Source organism: Neltuma alba, unplaced genomic scaffold (assembly GCF_004799145.2).
Source record: "Neltuma alba isolate B1F8T4 unplaced genomic scaffold, ASM479914v2 tig00012116_pilon, whole genome shotgun sequence".
In the NCBI taxonomy this organism is placed as follows: domain Eukaryota; kingdom Viridiplantae; phylum Streptophyta; class Magnoliopsida; order Fabales; family Fabaceae; genus Neltuma; species Neltuma alba.
In genome coordinates, this window is record NW_021636668.1 from 722,654 (window position 1) to 743,392 (window position 20,739).

Here is a 20,739-nt window from a genome sequence, read left to right on the forward strand (position 1 = left end):
GACCAACCCGTATTCAGCAAAGTAAATATCGTGAGTAATATTTAATTAAGCATTTTTATTACCAGGAAACAAGTTAAAAATTGTACAAATTACTTAATGTTATAAAAAATCATTTTGAAATTTTAGTGTATTAGTATTTGGCTTGTGTCACAATTTTTTATTTAAATTAAAAATAAGAAGTTATATACATATCCATATTAAACTTATAAAATATTATCTTTGGTATTTAATATAAGAGCTAGTTTAATATTTGATTTAATAATAAGACTCTAATTCATTTTGCTTTTTATATTTATCTATGTTTTTAAAAGTAATCCTTGTAGTAAGTGTACATGTTAAAGATTTCATTAAATGATAGTTTTAATTAATATACATGATTAGCACGAGTATTTTAACAAACTTCCTAATTCTACCCAAATAACTCAACTGACTCTTATATTGACGATATGAGATAGTAATAGATATAAATATATTCATTAAATTGATTGCAACGGTAACTTTTCTTTAAGGATCAATAATAATATGTATAGCACATTTTTTGATTTGAAGTATGAAAACAATTTTCAACTTAAAAATAAATTGTATTTTTTTGTTATGCATCTTCTTATTATGAATAATCTTATTTGAGATACTTTTTAATACTATATGTGGATACTTCTTTCAGTAAAAATTTGAACTCCTTATCAGAGATTAGTCGGGGCCCTAACTGTATTTTGCATGCAGCTGCCCACTGTGCCTCCGCTCTAATCGGCCCAAAATGCTCAATGGATTCCGCTTCAGAGGGGAACAGCTTTCCCCGGCCCAACCCGACAAGACAAAGCCCCCATCTCGGCGTACATTAGCAACTTTGGGCGCTCACGCTGGCGCATGTTAGCTAAGCGAGCTACTTTACTTCTTGTTATTGCCGCCGTACCATTTCCCATTTGCGTGGGGCGTGCCGCGACCACCACTATCGTCACGTGGCAAAGTCCATTTCTTTTACTTCAGTGATGCAATGCCTCAATTATTAGCATTGTTAATATGAATTTTCTTTTTCGTATTCCAGTTATAATTTTCTCTGTTCAGGAGTTTCCAAGTTCTCTTTTGAATTGTAAGTCTCCAAATGCTTGATTTTATGTATTCTTTTCTTGCCTGTTAGCGTTAGTATCGTGCTTATTATCGTCTATCATTTGATTCCAAATTTTGTTCTTCTCTTGGTTATTCTTGGTTCGGATCATTGTCTTCATGATACTTTTGTTTTGGAGCACGGGTACTTTGGTGAAGGATCATAGAGTTAACATGGCGTAGTTCTCTAGATGCTTGTGCTCCTGGGATTCATAGCAAGGCTTTTTTAACTGTTGAAAATATGAAGTTGGGTGTTTGGAAGGCGGAAAATATTTAATGATTGGCGCTAATACAATGCTATGCAGTAATTGTGTTTTATCGTGTTTCACAGACACACGCACGATTTTCCCCCCTTCTTTTTTCCAGTTAAGGCCTTGGTTAAGACGGATAGGTTTTCACTGGGACTAATTCTTTGATTTACTGCTTATTTGCTTAACATACCTGAGCAAGTCTAATTTCTTACCTGAATAATTAAAAATTTTACTCCTTATTGCGTTCTAGTGTCTTTTGCCCATCCATCATAGGCATACAAAAACATCGGTGTTTTAAAGTCAAGGGTCTTGGGAGGCATTCTATTGATAATGTGTACTTCTGTGAGGATGGCTTCCCCCCAATATTGGGCATCAATGCGACCTTTCAGTGGAGGACCTTTTCCACTATGATGCTGCCTACATCCTATCTTACGCTTATCACCTAAGCTATATCTTACCCTACCCTTGTCACCCAAGTTAGCCTCAGGTGATATGCAATCTTTGTTTAAATTTAGATTGGCACAAGAGATGGAGGAATAGTGATTATTTATTTGCTTGAGCCTTTTCTTTTCTTTTCTCCCATTAAAATACTGTCCTATCCTAAATACACAGTTAAATAGTTTTCCTTCAAAATTGCACAATTAATTTATGGTCACTTAGAAATTTTTCTATTGATGATCAAACCAAGATGTGAAGTCAAACTAATTTTTTCAAACATCACATGACAGAATCTGTCCTTTATGATGCTGTTCGTGGAAGAGTGGTGTGCTTTGTGAAGTTTCTGGTCCAGAGATACCTTGACATGATGATACATGTTGGATGCTTTACTTTTGTGCATACCCTTGGGTGGAGGTGAAAATGAGTGACATAAGAGAAAGAGACCATTCGCACTCCCTGAGCAAAAAGATGAAACCTGCAAACGTTAAAACTTGTGATGTTAAGGATAATTATTCTCAAATTGACCTTTGGACTGATGGGCTTATTTGTGCCTTTGAATTTGTTCGAGGTCAAAGAAAATCAGTTCAATCAAGTTCCCCTTCAACTATCCCAGATAAACAACAAATGGATGTTGAATATCCTAAAATATATGTCCCTGCAAATTGTTCAAGAGGGGCTTCCCTGAGACCAGATAGAAACATGTTGTCAGAGTCATCATCTGCATTTCATTTAAGTGGTAGTCGGTTGCATAACTCAGATGACCAAGATGGCCAGTTTTTTCAGTCTGGCCAATTTAATGCTGCAGAAAAGTATGAGCGTAGTCATTGGGTGCCAATTGGGTGGACAAGAATTTTGGAGCTTGTCCAAACTGTTCAGGTTGATGGAGCCTGGGCCTCACAGCAGTTTGGGACAGCAGACGATGAAGATGATTTCACTGTGGCAGATTTAGCAGCTCCCTACTGGGAGCGCCCATCAGGACCCATATGGTGGTGCAATGTGTCTGCAGGTCACCACAACATTGAGGTGTGGCTTAGAAATGCTCAGTGGCTTCATCCTGCCATCAGTGTAGCTCTAAGAGATGAAAGTCGGCTAATAAGTGAGAGAATGAAACATCTTCTCTATGAGGTAAATTGTATTTTCCGTTTTTCTACTCTTAGATGTTATTGTCTTCAAATCTGATCTTGGACACTACTTTGCTAAAGATCATTTCCAATGCGCAATATCAAGCTCTTGGTGCTGTCTTAGGCTAAGCTTACAAGATCAGTGACAATGTCAGCAAGAAAATCAGAAATACATATGCTAAAACTCTAAAGAGAGAAACTAAAGAAATGAATTCCATAATTTGCAAAACTTTTGGGGGGAAAATCTTGATTATGAATTGTGGATGATCTTTGAATGAAGATTGCACTAAAATAGCAAGTGTTTTGACCTTCTTCAACAGCTTTAGCCACTATATATAAAGAAGTCATATCTTATCTCTTCAATGGTGTTACTTGTTTGTTTCTGGTCTGGGGGCTTGTTGGGTTGCTGTTTGTTAGATCAGCTTCCATAATAACAAAGTAAAAAATGAACCGATCTTGGATGAGCAAGATGCTTTGTTGCTGATTTTATATGTTGATAGTATATCAACTATTGTCACCTATAGCTAAGTGAGCATGTTTCCAGTATTAAGCATTTTTACATACAGGTGAGGAAGTGCATGTAAACTGTGTTATGTATTACTTGCCTTCAGATCGAATAAAAAGTTGGAATAACATGTTTGTCAAAATGATCCATTTCCTTTTTCTTCTTTCCAACTATTTTTTAAAATCTATTGTCAACTAGTAATTCTAATTCTCATCTTTGTGAATGATCTACTCTAGCCCTAATGTATCCTTAACTGCTAATATAGGATAGATGTTAGAAGGAATCTTGTTGTTGAACAATATTTGCAACAAGCAATGAATGTTTTCCTACTCTAAGGGGTTATTTCTTCGGCCTCTAGTTTCTCGGTTATTGCTGAAGTTGTTCTCTTGTATATAGATCCCAGTTAGAGTTGCTGGAGGTCTGTTATTTGAGCTCTTAGGACAGTCTGTTGGTGATCCCTTTGATGACGAAGATGATGTCCCTGTGGTACTTAGGTCCTGGCAAGCACAAAACTTCCTAGTAACTGTAATGCACGTAAAGGGGTCCGTGTCAAGAGTGAATGTTTTGGGTATCACAGAAGTCCAGGTTTTTCTTCCTTGGCATATTTCTTTGATGACATCTAGCCACAAGTTCACTACCATGTGCATTCTACTTTTAAAAATATGTTTCATTGCTTCAGCACTCTGCTTTGGTTTAGGAGCTTCTTTCTGTTGGAGGGTATGACATGCCAAGAACTGTGCATGAAGTTATAGCACGTTTAGCATGCCACCTTTCTCAATGGGATGATAGGTAATGACAACATTATCTGATATGTGATTTATTTGGTATGAACAGTAGCATTTGAAACAGGTCATGTGCGTGGTATATTTATATCTCATGTTTCATGCTGTGTTCTATGCTTTAGTTTTAACTTTTTGAAACATCTTTGTTTCTCCTTTTCTGGCTGCGCATTCGTTTTTCCTGTAAAGAAGACTAAACTGATAATTGCCTTATAACTTGGCACATTTCCGTTACTTTTTATATGCTTGAGGATTCATAAATCAGTTATCATTCCGAAGAAACTCTTAGGGGGTCCCTGACTGAAAGAAAAAAGGGGTAAATGTTTGGCATCGTATCAGCAAATGCATTCTTGAATGGCTGAATATCATTTTCCTTCGTAGCTGTGTGTGTGTGTGTGTGTGTGTGTGTGTGTGTGTGTTTCATTTATATAACATGCAAAGTCGTGATTTTATGGAGATAAGATCACAAAATCAAGAAAATCTAAATCAAAAACAAAAATAAATTGAAGTTCAAGATTGTGATTGTAAGACTTATTTCCTCTCAGAAATTGACTATACATGGGCTTATTTGCATCTGAGTCATGCTTCATAAAAAGTGGCATGCTATGTTAGGAATTGGCCTCATGTTTGCATCGAGGCATGACTCTGTGTGATGGAATGGCACTTCGGAAACTACAATTCATAGAGAACTTCAATTTTGTTACTTTGGTTTAATAATCTTCTTTAGATATCCAGGTTATTCCGTAAAACAATATTTGGGGCAGCGGATGAGATTGAATTGAAGTTTATGAACAGGTTTGTTACTGTGCATTATGTGTGGCAATTCAAATTTTAGTGTTACTTTAAAATGGCTCTGCGCTAAATTGAGAGTTTTCCTTTTGACTAGGAGAAACCATGAAGACATAAACCTTTTAAGCATAATTCTTAATCAAGAAATCAGAAGGTTATCTAGACAGGTATGTTGATTCAGAAAATATTTCTTTGAAGGAATTTCTTATTATGAGCTATATGAGTAATTGTAAGCCCAAATATATTTCTTTCGATCATTTTTACATGAAGCATACCATTTCTTTTTATATTGGCTTGGTCTGCTACTTTCTTATTGAATAATTTCTATGGAGTTTCTGTGAACAACTGAACATTGAGTATGTCGTTTGACGTGGGAGCAGTTTCTTACACTCTTACTGACAAAAGTTAAACAGATGAAGTAATATTATTAATTGGTATGTTTTAGTAAGGAAAATGTGCTGCTAATAGTGATTAATTTGTCTCTGAAACATATGGTTAAAAAATCATATTTGGATATTAATTTTTCAAATATTAATGATGACAACGACAGATGTTGGGGTTTTAATGGAGGCAGCACATGTTTATTTTGTCTGATAACCGGTAGAAAGGTTATATTAAGGAATAACTGTTCGTTTATAGAGATATGGAAGATCTCATGTGTGTTGATCATTTTAATGTTAATCACTCAGGCACACATATTATAGCTCTTACTTCTCAGTTTGTATGCACCATGCAGGAGAGACTGGAGCGTTATCCATTGTCTTTACTATTGTGTTTCCACTGCAGGTTATCAGAGTAAAGTGGTCACTGCATGCGAGAGAGGAGATTGTGTTTGAGCTTCTCCAACATGTGAGAGGCAATGTGGCAAGAAATGTGTTAGAGGGAATTAGAAAGAGAACAAGGAACATGATTGAGGAGCAAGAAGCAGTTCGAGGCCGCCTATTTACCATTCAAGATGTTATGCTGAGTAGTGTTCGTGCCTGGCTTCAGGTATTGTTGCCAAGTTTTTCACCCCAGTTCTTATTTTCAAACACAGGATGACAACTTACACCGATATTTACTCTGCATGTCGCATCTTGGTTGGGTCGGATAAGTTAACATCCAATCAGGGCTTCGAGCATGTTTGGGCCAAGTAGCTCGATCTCTATTTGCCTCATATTCCTACATCATATAAATCTACAAAACCATCTATGATGAGGTTTGAACTTATAAGTAGAGATGGGTATCAGGCGATAAAATACCCACGGATATTAGTAGAAAAGAAACCAAACCCCCCCCCCTTTTTTTTAAGAAAAAACATAATCATAAGCGTGGGTATTGAACAAAATGAATAACAAGATGAGGATGGATATTGCAAACTAAGTCCTACTCCAATCCATTGCCATTCCTACACAAACAGTATTCAAAATGATTTCTCCATAACTGTTCTCATACTGACACCTAAACTGTTGACGCATTTGTTGAATACTAATTCAGGACAGAAGCCTGCGAGTGACCCATAATTTAGGCGTATTTGGGGGAGTTGGCGTTGTCCTTACCGTCATTACTGGACTATTTGGAATTAACGTTGATGGAATACCTGGGGCAGCAAATACACCATATGCATTTGGTGTCTTCACAGTCATCACATTCTTTATAGGAGGAGTGCTTATTGCACTTGGTCTGTCTTACCTCGGACTCAGGAAACCTATTGCCGAGGAACAGGTTGAAGTTAGGAAGCTCGAGTTGCAAGAATTGGTGAGGATGTTTCAACATGAAGCAGAGACTCATGCTAAGTTCGTGAAAGTGTTCAACGAAGTAACTTACCTCCTACTGCTGGGGATACTTTTGGTCAGGATGCAGACTACTTTCTCATACAATAGAGAGAATTTGTAATCTAACTTGTCAGGGTTGATGTCAGAAAATTGAGTCAGTGTCCTGCAAGTTGAAGCGTCTTGTATAAAGTAAACGATATCGTAGTTAGTATTATAGGGTCTCAAACCATTATAGCAAATTTGATTTATTGTTTTATTCTCTAGCAATGATGCTGTTTCTAAACAAAGTGCACTTAAAATAATATTGAAAGAAGTAGAGATTCAAATTTTAAAATGATGCAAAATAGCGAAATGTTCAATCTCGTGGTTATTGGTATTTTCTATGTCAGATATTCATTAATAACAATCTTGATAATTATTCCTACGTATAATTTTTTTCATTTTTTTATTGAAAATTCTAATATTTAAACCACATGATACCATTTTTTATCGGCAGCCCCATGGTGCTTTTACAAGAGACAAATTTATGAATTTATCTATATTTTTTAAGTCTGAAAAATAAGTTGCACTACTGATTTTGATTCAGTATATATTGCACACGCATATACGTATGCGTTGATATATTCATAACTCGCTGGTATAAAAAAAGAGATATTCATAATTTAAGATAAAATAATAATTTATTAGTTTTTTTCACAAAATTATAAAAGGCCTTTTTTTATAGCACTAAAAGACATTTTTCAATAACATGTCTTTGATCGATTTCAAATTAACATAATTAGTAATTAGATTATTAATTATTGATAAATTTATAATATTACTTAAAATATAAAATTTTTATTCCTAAAATTTTACCTAACACGTAAGAATAACCTACATGTGATTTAAAACAATCTCATAATTTTAGAAAAAATTTATATTTTAATCAAATACATTTCCACGCAAATATGAGAAATAAATTATATTGTATTCATAACTAAGAAATATATGGTACGAAAATTACAAATTGCGCGATATGTGAGTCAAAAGTTGTGACTTATTTTTTAGACATGGAAAATTTGTGCTTTGTAAAAATTAAATTAAATTGAATTAAACGCCTGCCGTGCATTGGAGACTTGTTGTACCAACCGGGCGGAAGGGGAATGTGAAAAGGTTTGCTGCGCTCATTCGGCGAAATTCCGGCGGAAACGGTTAGTGCATCATACAAGCTGCAATAAGCCTCACCGCCTGAGGCAAATTTTAGCGAATGAATCGGTTTCTTCAGCTTCCCCTACTCTCTTCACCCAACCTTAAGGCTTCGTTTGCACCGTTGTTTGAAGACTTCCTTCGATCGGATGGATGGTACTATTTGTTTCTTCGGTTGGGTTTTCCATGTTTTCAAGATTTTTCTTTTGGGTTTACGCATTCATATGGATTTTGCATTTTGATGTGTCACTTTCTGTGATTGTCTAATTTTCGCCAGTCGATACCATCTTCCCCTGCCTGGGGTAAGAAACTAGGGAGAGAATCTATCAGTGATGAATGCCTTGGCTATCAATTGGAAACTTTAGAACCGTGGCGTCATTAAGTTGAAATTTTGATTTGACTTTAGTATTTTCACTGTGTTTTGTTGATTTGGATTGATTTGGCTGTAGTATTCTACTAGGTACTGGATCCTCTTCTACTAATTTTAGTCGCTTAAATAATTATTTATGAGTGTGTGTATTTGCTAAGTTGTTTTCCCCTTCCTTCCAACGTGCATTTGCTAAGCATATACTGATTTTACACCTATTTATTCACTATTTACAGTTTTTAATGTTTGGTGAGTTTTACTTATCATGCTTTCAGCGTGAATTTTTGTTCTTTGGAATTCCACTTTAACTTGCTTGCAGTTTATGTAGTCGTGTCATTGACATACCTAAGGATCAAGTTGGAGTCTCATCAAATAAGTCACTTCCCAGATTTAGAACATATTGCACGAGCAAAGGTTCGTCTAGACCTTTTTCAGTCTTTTGCTCCTTGGCTGCGGAGCAAGTATATTCTTTTCACATCTAATTATTTTTAATTTTTCATTAGTAATACTGAGGTTTATGCTTCAAATTCCTGCTCTTAGTATGGCCAACGGGATGAGAATGGATGAAAATGCATTGGCATAAAATAGATTGAAACTCCTCTCCTTTTAGATGAATATATTTATACATATATTTATTTACATTTCTCTGAGAGTGATAGCTAGATGTCCCATCTTAAACACGATTCTCTCATTGTTTCATGGATGTTTCTTCGATTGTTTCATGGGATTTGAATTTCAAATGACCCCTGTGCCCTTGCTTTTGGGCCTTGTCAATATTCAACGATATCCCTCCTGTTCACTTTCTGCTCATTCAAAGTTGTATTGTCCATATAGATGTATTCGGTACTTCAGCTTTATACTCTCCCTGTTTCCTATTAAGAGAAATTATCATTTCTTTGATGAACCTTGCTATTTTATTACTTTGTCTCAATAATTGGCTCTTTGTGTAAGAAACTAGTTTGATGACAGCACGCATATGCAAAAATCTCCTTGTGTCGTCGTCTAATATGCCTTTTGTTTTCTGGCTGTTTGTTAGATCTGTTAATTAAGAAGTGTGTACCATGTAATACAAAGGAATTGCGACCCATGACCGATGGTGTAGCAGACTCTCTTATGCCGCAGGTTCATTTATAAATTTCAAGTTCTTTGATTCTAATTCCGAGTGCCATCATTTTTGTTATTTACGCGGGGTGGTCAGGTTGCTGGATGGAATTTGGTAAAGGAAGATGGTATAATGAAGCTGAGGCAGTCATGGAAAGTAAAATCTTTCACCAAGGGGTTGGAGCTTTTCAAGATAGTTGCTGATCTTGCTGAAAATGAAGGTATCATGTTCTTTATTCGTTGTGTTACTATTATTGTTTGATGTTAAAGGTTATACAAAAGATATAACTGAGGCGTTTGTAATGCAGGTCATCATCCCGATCTTCACCTTGTTGGTTGGAACAATGTTACTATAGAGATTTGGACTCATGCAGTTGGTATGAATTACTATTCAAGTTATTTGATCCATTGTCGGCATGTAGAAATATGATACAAAAGAGCTTTTTCCCACGCATGATGTGAAATCAACACGAGTTTGTGTAGGCATATTGGTGCTTACTGGCTACAGCATCGATGAAACAGTACATTTCAAGCATAAGATAATTTGGTCTGTCTTTATTGACATTGATTTTTTTTTTCCTTTTTATCATGCATCTCTGCTCTTGCTATCCTGTCACTCTCTGTAAAGCAGATAAATGTATATTTTTTCCTCTTCAAAAAGGAAAAGGTCCCATGCTCTTGTGATTTTCTGAAGTCTTGATCTGGGCATCTATTCACTATTCAGTAGCTTTAAGTTTGCTACTTTGCTCTTATGATTTTCTGAGGCCTTGATGTGGGCATCTATTCAGTAGCTTTAAGTTTGCTATTTTATTTGCTTAAAAGCTGCTCGTAACAAGTAAAGAAAAGGAAGCAACTTAAAAAAATTCGATTTGAAAGCAGATGGTAATGTCAGTACTGAAACAAATGAGAAGTGATTGTCTTGGGTTTCATTTTATAATTTATGCGTGCAAAGCAGGACTATGTATTTTTTTGATTCCTGATATTTAATCCTGGGTTTTATTGAATCTATTCCCTGGGCATTTTTCAAAGTGATCTATGCTCATGCAGGCGGACTGACAGAAAATGACTTCATACTTGCTGCTAAGATCAACAAGCTTCCTGTGGATCACCTACTAAGGCGGAAAGCTGCAGAATGAGAGATGGCTATGGGTGTTTCCCCAAATAGCGTAATAGAAAATCAGCACGAGGGATGCCTTCGTTGCTTTAGTTGTTAGTGAATTTCGAAAAACATCTTGTGGCGTGATCACTGTGCTAATGGCAACCTTATAATCTAGTGTTGTGCTCTTCCCATTTCAAAGGGTGAGCTCTGCAAATTCCAGAGATAACGAAACTTACCAACAAGAATTTGTTGAGTTTACCCGCAGGGGCGTCCTGAGTTTGGTTTGTGTTTCTTGGATTTCCCGGATTGTATGTTGAAATTTAGTCAACTGAAGACAAACCTCAAAATACCCATCGTATTAAAAAATTATTGCTAACCAGGCAATTGGCGTTTCTAAAATTTATTTCTAAACAATTAATTGAAATAACAATAAAAACAACTATGAGCAAAAAAAAAAAAAGTCTATTGGGCATATTTTCCTTCGCCATTTGTCCCAAGACCACTATCGATATACAATTCCATTTTATCTTGCTTTAAGTTTCCTTCATTGAGTGGATGCCTTCGCAACGTTTACAACCGGCAACCAGAGCAATCCGTCCCAGTAGGTATCAGTATTTCTTCACGAACTGCCTGAGGTAGAAGGTGCAAGGAAATTAGGATAAACAATTTCTCATATCAAATACTCCAATCTCTAACTGCAATCAAGAACATAATCTTACTAAGCACAGCAAAATTGCAGGGAGTTGCAGAATAACATGATTATTTATCATCGGTACAGAACCTACTGAAAAATCATGCAGACTTTGATATTACAAAAAATGTTTCGTGAATTTTGACTTTATTTTTTTTTTTGGTTCAAAAACTGTTAAACTTTAGGTCAAAGCAAATGATAGAAAGTCACGTGCTAAACTAGTTGTTAAAGCTTATGCTATTCTAACGTACAGTAGTGACCCTTATAAAGGGGGAACTCTTTTCCTCCTCTGTAAGAAGTGAAGTGTGGGGGTGACATGCAAAGCCCCAGATGATATCGACATTTTTTTTTTTGGTAAGTAGATGATATCGACATTAATTGCTCAAAACATGAACAAGAGTTACCAGGATTATCATAGAATGTAAGGCCCATGCATTTTAGTGCAAACTGCCTTCCTGTAATCTGAAATGCATGTCTACCTAAAATTCTAGCATAATCCAGGATCTATTCTCACATGAATCGAACTACGTCTAACTTCATAAACGTGAGCTCACTAAAAATAGTAGATGGATGGTTAAAGAGCAACGACTGTGATTGTTACCTATTATTTTATTTGATAAAATTAGAGTTATGTTCCTTTCTAATGTTAGAGGAATCTAATCATGTCATGCAATTGTGAGGAGTTCCATGAGAGGAAATCTATCCAACCCCTTATTAATTGCGTCAAACTGTAAACATGAAGTGGTTGATTGTCCCAGGAACAAGTCTAGAATAGGCAAGATCAGGAAAATTAACTTCTGATCATATCATCCTCACATAATACATCTAACTGCAACCAAAACAAAAACACTTCAGCACAACAAATTAGAGAGTTGCGGAGTAACACAACTGTTCCCCCACGAGTCTAGAAGTTTGAGAGGCAAACTTCTGGAAAAAGCAAATGATAGACAATCCCACATACTATACTCATTGTTAAAAGGTTTAGAAGCACTTCATGCACAATGGCAGAAAATAGACATGATTCTTCAGACTGATCAACAGTAGATGCCCAGATGGCTTCCCCTCTGATAAGTCTAAAATTCCGGTTACATTGAAACGATGTCCTTTGTAAAAGATACTGAAGCATATAACTTCTTGAGTCAAAGTATTCCATGGAAAATTTCAGTGAAACCAAGACCTCCACTAATCAAGATCCAAGGTAATTGAATGAAATAGTACATAGTCTGGGCAGACAAACGCATTGAAAACAGCAAAGTAGTCCTTAGGCCCCAGGCCGTTGTAAATGTTTGTTACATAATATTTCCATCAGCTTCATGTTGAAAGACAACTTGGTCCTTCCAATAACTAGAAACCCTCAAAGTTCAACCAATTAAGTCACCTATTTATTAAAGCATTCAATAACTACTCAGCTCACCATGAATTGGTCTATCAAACCGAACTATCGTGTTTTATTATACGGATAACTTCTATTCACTTACAACATAATGTAATCAAATTGCAATGGCGAATGCATATAAAAGCTAGTCATGAATCACGTAATTTTCATTTAACGTACTTAAAGTATATGGGTGTTAGATACAGAAAGGACCTTCCAATTAGGGACAGCACGCTACCTCTGTATTTAACTTCATCTCGATAGAGGCTTCTGAAGCAAGGCAGTCAAGTAAACCTCTCCATTCTTCAACCCAGTAGCATCGGTCTTATTTCCGATCGCCCACTTCACCTTTTTGTACCCAAACTTTCCAATCAAAGGGGCATAAACATTTTCAAGGTCCACTCTCTTGCTGAAGAATTGATCTATCCACAGATACCCTCCGCCCCTCAATACTCTGTCCACATCATAGAACATAAACTCCATCATCGTTAATGGGATCCACCGGTTTACTGCGCGACCGCATCGAACAAGATCCACAATACCATCGAACAATGGCAGCCTCTGCTGCAGCGGCACATGCAGCGGCACCAACCCCCTCAGCGCCACGGCCTCACTGTATGGCGCGGCCACGTTCATGGTTGTAGTCACTATCGTCACATTATGCAGCTTCATTCTCGCAGCAAAGGTCCCCGTGCCACCACCGATGTCGAGACCTAAACGGAGAACAGATTTCGCCGATTTTGCGATTTGCATCAATTGTGGGAGCGGGAGATCCAATTCGGTCTTGTAGCTCATGAATTTGGAGCTCTCTTGAGATAGGTCGAAACCCATATTGGATTGAAGCGGTTGAGGCAATCAAAGCTTTTGCAGGAGTACTTATCCCAGATAACAGATAACATTGGAGCTCGGGAGCGACGAAGGGAAGGGGTTATGTGGAAGAGAAGAAGTAGGTTTTTGTGGGGTTCTAGTGAAACATCGCCGGCGAGGAAGAGGGTGACACCCGCGGAGAATGAGAGTCTCAGCGAGGTCGGAATCTGAAGGGCAGAGCGAGAAAGGAGTGTAGCTCATGTACTTGTGCAGGAGCTCAGGGTAGTTATGGCAAGCCGAAGCTATAGGAGCCAAACGAGAGTACAACAAGAGATCTGAAGGGACAGTGGGTTTAGTGGCGGAAGCAGGATTGTCACTCCCAGATGACTGCTGAAGGCGCGTGAGTCGATTCACGGTGGCGCGTATCGTATGGAGTTGATGGAGGAGCTGATCGGGAACATGTTGAGTCGTTTTCGGGGAACTGGGAGGCTGAAACGAGGAGGCGGTGAGGTGGTAGAGGGCGAGGATATTGGTGGCCACCATAGCGACGAGAAGAACAAGATTCAGACCCATTGTGAAGCCCATTTCCTCAGCTGAGGTCTCTGGATTTGCCTTATGTATCGGTGAGTGAGTCCCTGACACCTGCAGGTCTGCTTCGGTAATTGGAAGCCAGAGGACCTTGTTATTAGCTTCAAATGGGATTTGTTTAGTTTCTTCAGGTTTTGACTAAACTAGCAAAAAGAAAGAGTGATGTTGACGGAGAGATTTGAGTAATGATTCAGTGGTCATGCCATGTAAAAACAAAAAGAAAGAGGAAACGATTCTGCCGCGCAAGCATTGACTGTGGATTAAACGTTTCTTACCGGAGGATTATACGGTTAATTTTATAGGCAGTGTAAGATATTTAAATAACTTGCTGCGTATTAGTAAATTTAACGGATTTTATTGTTAATCTTTAAATATATGAAATTCAAATTTTCAAACACTCTGATATTTGAATCATAAAATCTCCCCTGCTATACCTTGGGGGGGGGGGGACAAAGTTGATGTGAATCTGGATCTACAATGGTTTGAAGACCATATATGATCTTCACAAATTGGGTTTGAGATTTCAGCCCAGAGGGAGGGTACGGATCGGATTTGAATCTTTTATTTTATTTGTTCTTTTTTTCCTCTCTTCACGTTTCATTCCTATTATTTAAAATTATTGAGATTTAATATCTTATAAAAGGATTAAATCTCAATCTAGTTTTTAATTTACAAGGTACATGTAAGCCAAGTAGAAGAAAAAATTCCTCTTTTTCAACACCTCAAATGGTGTAGATGTCATGAGATCATGAGTTGTATTCATGTCTCGTGGTAATGTTAACTTACGAGAATGGTTTTACACGTGTGCTTGTCGATACTCTTTCCATGATTGTTTGAGCCTTCAGAGTAACCATGCATGGAGTTAGGTTAGTTGATGCGGGACAAGAAACTTGTTCTGGGATGTTCTCTACTAGGTTAAACTGCGAACCTATTATTACATTCAAGTTTCTTTTTGCACTTTGCTACCTCTATGTTTTTACTCTCTGTTTTACGTTTCTATATATGTACTTGTTTTTTTTTTAATATTTTATTATTGGGCTTCATGGTTACCTTTCTTGATATGTTAACTGTTGAAATCCTTTTTATATATTGTTTTACTTAGTTTTTAATAAAACTGTCTTTTATACAAGAAAAAGAAGGGGGAAAAAATAAAGAATGAGAAGAGCAGGGGAGGGTAGTCAACTAGTCATTACTTAGCAGAGGTTGGTTAAGTATGTAAATGTATTTGTATTATTATTAATTAATAAATTTAGAGTGAAATATGGTTGAGGTTGAGGACATCGGAATTGAAGAAAAGAGAAGGCAATCCTGAGCTAGAAAAAAACTGAGGATGCATATGAATTTAGGGCGTTTAGGTCCTCTCATCTCATACTTGTCACCTTCTCTGCTTTCTTTGCTCAAAATCTCATTCATTCATCTAAGAAACAGAGTGTTTGGATAATTTTACGGATTTTCAGATACATAGATGGGTTTTATCCTGACTCACATAAACACTTTTTAAAGCACTTCTAGGAGTCTATTTACCAACCACAAGCATTTGGCAAAATAATGCGCATGACTATTTAATGTTGTTATCTGTCTTTAATGCAGGCTGCATTATCACAGCATCACAAAAATCTCTTTGCTCTCAAATCACGGGTCTTCTCTGCCCAAAAAAAAAACAATTTGTGTCTTTCTTTGTTTGGGCCTCCTTAGAGGTTAAATCCAGTATCAAGAAAATTCGATCATTCGTTCAAATTTACTATACACTTATTTCGTGAAAATCATCCAGTTCAATCTAATTTCTCACTGAGCCTGACCAATCCTGAGACAAGTCCATGAACATGTCTTTCCCCGTTTGAACAATGATTCAATTTACTGATTAAAGCCGCTACTTAAATTAATTGCTAGTTACGTATATCTTATATATATATATATATATATATATATATATATTTAGTTGTTCCTGAAAAAGATAAAAGAGAAAATGCATAAAACTAATTAATCATTTTTAACAATAATTATAACCAATTAATATCATTTTTTGTTGGCAAAAAATATCATTTTTTTATAGAGACAATTAATAGTTATCATTTTAATTTTGGAAGGGACCATTACAACATTAGTATGGGTTTTGACAATAATTAATAGTAAATGACAACAATTTTTATGAACAGGTCTGTATGTAATTTTTTAATTTTTAAGTTTTTTTTTGGTGATTTTTCCTTTAATTTTTGTTACATGCATTGAACCCAATATATTCAGTTATGGAAAAAAAAAACGTCCGAGAGGTTGACTTTTTTTTTTTGGATACAGATGTTATTTTTTGTTCCCGAACAAATAATAAGGAGCATGCACCAAACCCATTAGCAGAGTTGCGCAATGGAAGGCCCATTAGCTGGCGAGATTCATAGTGGGCCGATAGAGTGGGCCCATTCAAATAACGCCCGAGGTCTCTCACGTGTAGAGCTATGGACGATGGTCGCTTGCCACGACACCCGATAGGCTCTCTGTTTGAATTCTGACTTCTGACAAAGGCAAACGCGATCTTTTAACAAAAGGGCAATCGCGTATTACAAACGCGATCTCTAAACAAAAGGCCTTTCGTGGTTCAGTTGGTGAGGAGGTTGCTCCATCCTACTACTCGTCCTAGGTGGTGAATCGGGAAGTTCACTTTCGGTTCTCTAGGGTTTACTCTGCTTAGCTTACCAATGGTGCGTTCAATGAATGGAACCGTTTATATCGTTTTCTGCTTTATTTCCCCTGATTTTTCTGCTTTATTTCCCCTGAAAACGGAGGGACTCTGCATCAGGGTGTTGAGGATTTATCCTCTTTCCGAATTTTGAATGTTTTCTGACCTAAACATGTCGTGTTGACATGAGTAGACTTCGTTTTTTTTTTGGGGTGGGGTGGGGTGGGGGGGTTAGCACTGATCTGTTTACATGCTGGATGTCTTCTTTGGTAATTTGGTGGCGGAGATTATGACGCTTGATATCGGTGTTAAACTAGTTTGATAGTTTCTTTACGAGTTTTTGAGCTTGAATAAGAGCTACGGACCTTAGAAACCTTGAACTTTGAAATCTCAAAGAATTGAGATGATCCCTATGTGGAATTGCAAACTTTGGATTTCATGGTGCTCTGCATTTTGTTTATTGGGCTTCTCTTAGTTAATATTCTTGTTGTTCTCTGGTCTACCACCTTTGAACTGTAATTACTCGTGAGGCAGCCCTGAAAAATTAGTCAAACCTTGTATCTCTGTCAAAGTGCACCCCTCTACTGACTTGTGCTTCAACGTTTTGGTTTATGGGTTCCTAGTTTCATACTTCTTCCAGATTAGTTAATAAAGCTACTTACTGTTTTTCAGGCTGATCCTGAGTTAGAAGCAATCAGAAAGAGAAGGATGCAGGAGCTTATGGCTCAGCAAGGCATGGTTAGTGGTCACTAGGGCTTTAAATTTACTCAGTCCTATAAGAGAGAAAGTATATTGTATATTGATGTTGCTGGTCATGTCATTATTGTTATCAGGGAAGTCAACAAAACTCTGAACAGCAGAAGGCTCAGGAGGATGCTAAGAGGTCAGTCACTTAATACTAAATTGCTGTACAATTACACGAGCTTTTCTTCTTCGTTCTATAAATTATATTTGAAATATTTTTTCCTTTTCTGCATTTAATGTTTTTGGGATGAAAGATTATTCACCTAAACGAGAAAACAATTTATTTAGGGAGGCGGAGGAGCGAAGACAAATGATGCTCAGTCAGATATTGTCTGCTGAGGCTCGAGAAAGACGTAAGTTTATACCTGAATTTTTGGATTCTTGTTTGTCTAGTCACTTTTTATCTATTAAAGAGCACTAAATCTTCCTTCCGGTTTTGGTTTGATCCTTTAATTGATAATTGTTATAGAAGCAACTTTATTTGATAGTCTGTTCAATGCTACTCTACAGAGGGTCTGACAGAAGATTGAAAGTGCTACTTTTACTTGGATGCAATTGGCGGTTGTATAATTTAGTTATATCTATGTTGAGACAATTTGGGGGAAGTGCGGTAAGAAATCATCGCATTTAGGGGCAAGAAAATAAAAGACATTTTTTTTAAGATGAAAAAAAAAGGCATCTAAAATGGGTTATATTCATGGATGAGATTACCTTCAAAACTTTAGTCAAAACGATGTTACAAAACCGCTCATTAAAGATGTCACTGGCAATAGAGCCATTCTTTGTTTCAAGATGAGCTTTTCTCTCTCATTCTCTGCTGTCATCCTTCCTCCCCTCACTTAGAATAATGTATTATTGTATCGTACATTTGTATGTTCCATTGTTTACGATAGCATGCTAATTTGCTATTTACGTTTTGATCTTTTCCTTTATATTCTGCATGTAATTGACGCTTTTATATCTTTCTTGTTTGTGCTATCATTATATGTAGTTGCTCGAATTGCTTTGGTGAAACCTGAGAAAGCAAGAGGTGTTGAAGATGTCATATTGAGAGCTGCTCAAATGGGGCAGATAACAGAAAAGGTACTTTGGATCTTGTCATTTGCCGCAACTTCTCTACTTCTTATTCTAATGATGATTCTATTTCTATATTTTCCATCCTTTTGATCTCCGTTGTAACTCTTGTGCAACCAATCATTCTACAATCTTTGATGCTGAGAAATGTTGATCAATCTATAGTGCCATGCTATGTCTTGTGGTTGACACTAATTAAAACTTGCAAAAGATAGTAAACTGTCGATTGTATTCTAAACAAGCGGCTTGTGTTATTGAGTATGTTTAATATTTCATGACAAGTAACTACATTTTCATTTATGGTTATAAATTATCTGCTCTGTTTGATGATGGTGAAGGTTTAAGCCTACTGGCACACTTCAATTTTAGATGAAAAGGAATAACATTTTGAACGTAGTAGGAAAATGTAGGAAAGTAATTTAGGTCCTGTTTGCTTACTAGTTTTAGTGTTAAAAGAATTGTAATTTGACAAAGTCCATCTAAAACTTGGAGGGGGAAAAGTTTGCGGTGAATCAAAATGTGAGGACAAAAATGCATTTGATTAGCAGGCTATTGAGCAGTGGGTCTTGAACTCTATAGAGCCACTGCCATGATTGGACATGATGAAGCTTTGGCCATCACCATAGTTCAAGAAGCTGCCTCATCATTGAGGAGGTCATCAGATTTCTGATTGTAGGAAAACCTGAAATTCTCCGGGTTAAACGCCCGTTGCATTGACATCATTATTCAAGTCCATTAGTTTTAGTTAGCAAAATATAAAAATAATTTTTTTCTTATTCTTTTCTAAACCTAACGTTGTCATGGCCTACATCATTCGTTTCTATTCCTTTCTTTGAAGAGGCTCATTTTGTAGTAATCAATTGAGAAGAAAAGAGAATAAATAAGATCAGATCCATTTGGAAGTTGAAGTGTATTGCGTGTGAGGAATTAGAGTAGGGCATTTTATCTATTTAATGGCATGTGCAGGTTTCTGAAGAAAGACTCATATCATTGCTGGAGCAGATAAACAACCAAACAACCAAGCAGACGAAAGTTACTGTAAGTTGTAGACTACTGGCTATCCCATTCTTTTTCAAATTAGGTATAATTACCGCTGTGTTATACATCTTGTTACATTTTCAGATACAAAGGCGTCGCAGTGTCCTTGATGATGATGATTAGCTGTTGCTATGATATCCCTTCGAAAGGTGTGCTGAGTGTTAATACGATGCTTTATTGTGCATTTAACCACACAGTATATCGTTTGAGTTGCAAGACATATATGTTTCAGTTTATGATTTTGAATTTTTGCCCCTTGCCAGTTCGAATTACTCTGGAAGAGTTTTCATTTGTAACCGGTCACATTCATATGTATGACAATATCTATCTTGTGGGTGGCATCTGCTAAATTTATGGTTACGTACACATGACCTGAGATATATAGATTACTTAACATTCAGTGCTCTCTTCACAGAACCTTTTTAGATGTAATAATCACAAATGACTGCAAGCTGTTCGGGCTTGGCGAGACTTGGAGATGAGCAAGAATAATTTTACAGCTCTGGTTGTTGATGCCTGTTTGGGTGATGCCCATTTACTAGTCAGCAAACGTACCAACAGGTTAAGTCTATGAAGAGAGCTTGTGAACAGATTGGATCCACGGGAGACATGGAGATTTCTCCTTCTAAGGTTGTGACCTGACATGAATGGCACAAATCTGCTTTCATATGTTTATAGCCGATTGGGCTCATAGCTTGTTTGCTTATCTGAGGTCAATCTCCGGATTAATTCACTGGTATCATTATTTTAGGTTTATGCGTATCCAAACTCGAATCTCCGTTTGAGCCGAACAGACCTATCGTAGTGTTGATGTCACGCAATAGCTTTGTTCCATTTCTCATGTGGAATGGAATGAAATAAGATGAGAAATCACATAAAATAATTTTATAAATGAGAAATATCTCGAGTTCTGCGGACAAAAATAAAAAATTATGATTGAATTAATTTTATTCTAATAATAGCCTTCAAGAATCTGATTAGGGCCTTGGCTTAACTACGGTGCCAGGTTAACGTATCTTGAGCTGCGTATGATTTTGTCTTCTGCATAATTGCGTTTATTATTTTAATGTAGGGGTGAGGTCTGGTTTTCCGATTTGTATGCTCGAATCTAGTGTGATATCATTACAACTCATCACTTGCTCACCGTCTCAATTATGCAAGAGTCACTCAAATTTGGTAGATTAGATTATATATTAGTATATAGGTTAAATAAATTAATTTTAAGAACATGACAAATATAAGAGATAAAATGAATTAA

The 20,739-nt window shown here is 36.6% G+C and overlaps 2 protein-coding genes and 2 pseudogenes across 6 annotated transcripts; 3 read left to right on the forward strand and 1 right to left on the reverse strand.

Annotated features, from left to right (window-relative positions):
- The first annotated feature begins 1,104 nt into the window (after positions 1 to 1,104).
- On the forward strand, positions 1,105 to 7,075 carry LOC114722829 (uncharacterized; annotated as a pseudogene).
- An 804-nt stretch (positions 7,076 to 7,879) lies between these two features.
- On the forward strand, positions 7,880 to 10,751 carry LOC114722968 (pterin-4-alpha-carbinolamine dehydratase 2, mitochondrial-like). Of its 4 annotated transcripts, none has more exons than XM_028909090.1 (6): positions 7,880 to 8,082; positions 8,613 to 8,707; positions 9,330 to 9,415; positions 9,492 to 9,615; positions 9,703 to 9,771; positions 10,442 to 10,751. In XM_028909090.1, the coding sequence occupies exons 1-6, from the start codon at positions 7,988 to 7,990 to the stop codon at positions 10,528 to 10,530; spliced, it is 558 nt and encodes a 185-aa protein (XP_028764923.1). In that variant the 5' UTR covers positions 7,880 to 7,987; the 3' UTR covers positions 10,531 to 10,751. The 4 variants fall into 4 exon arrangements, with proteins under 4 accessions (XP_028764923.1, XP_028764925.1, XP_028764921.1 ...); XM_028909092.1 differs by having other exon boundaries at positions 10,423 to 10,545; XM_028909088.1 differs by lacking the exon at positions 10,442 to 10,751 and adding an exon at positions 9,878 to 10,074.
- Positions 10,752 to 10,826: 75 nt separating this feature from the next.
- Positions 10,827 to 14,078, reverse strand: LOC114722969 (uncharacterized; annotated as a pseudogene).
- A 2,382-nt stretch (positions 14,079 to 16,460) lies between these two features.
- Positions 16,461 to 20,245, forward strand: LOC114722814 (DNA-binding protein DDB_G0278111-like). Of its 2 annotated transcripts, none has more exons than XM_028908915.1 (8): positions 16,461 to 16,647; positions 17,298 to 17,363; positions 17,459 to 17,508; positions 17,658 to 17,722; positions 18,361 to 18,452; positions 19,410 to 19,481; positions 19,566 to 19,630; positions 19,897 to 20,245. In XM_028908915.1, exons 1-7 carry the CDS (start codon positions 16,645 to 16,647, stop codon positions 19,602 to 19,604), a joined length of 387 nt encoding a protein of 128 aa, XP_028764748.1. In that variant the 5' UTR covers positions 16,461 to 16,644; the 3' UTR covers positions 19,605 to 19,630; positions 19,897 to 20,245. The 2 variants fall into 2 exon arrangements, with proteins under 2 accessions (XP_028764748.1, XP_028764747.1); XM_028908914.1 differs by having other exon boundaries at positions 19,745 to 20,115.
- The last annotated feature ends 494 nt before the right edge of the window (positions 20,246 to 20,739 follow it).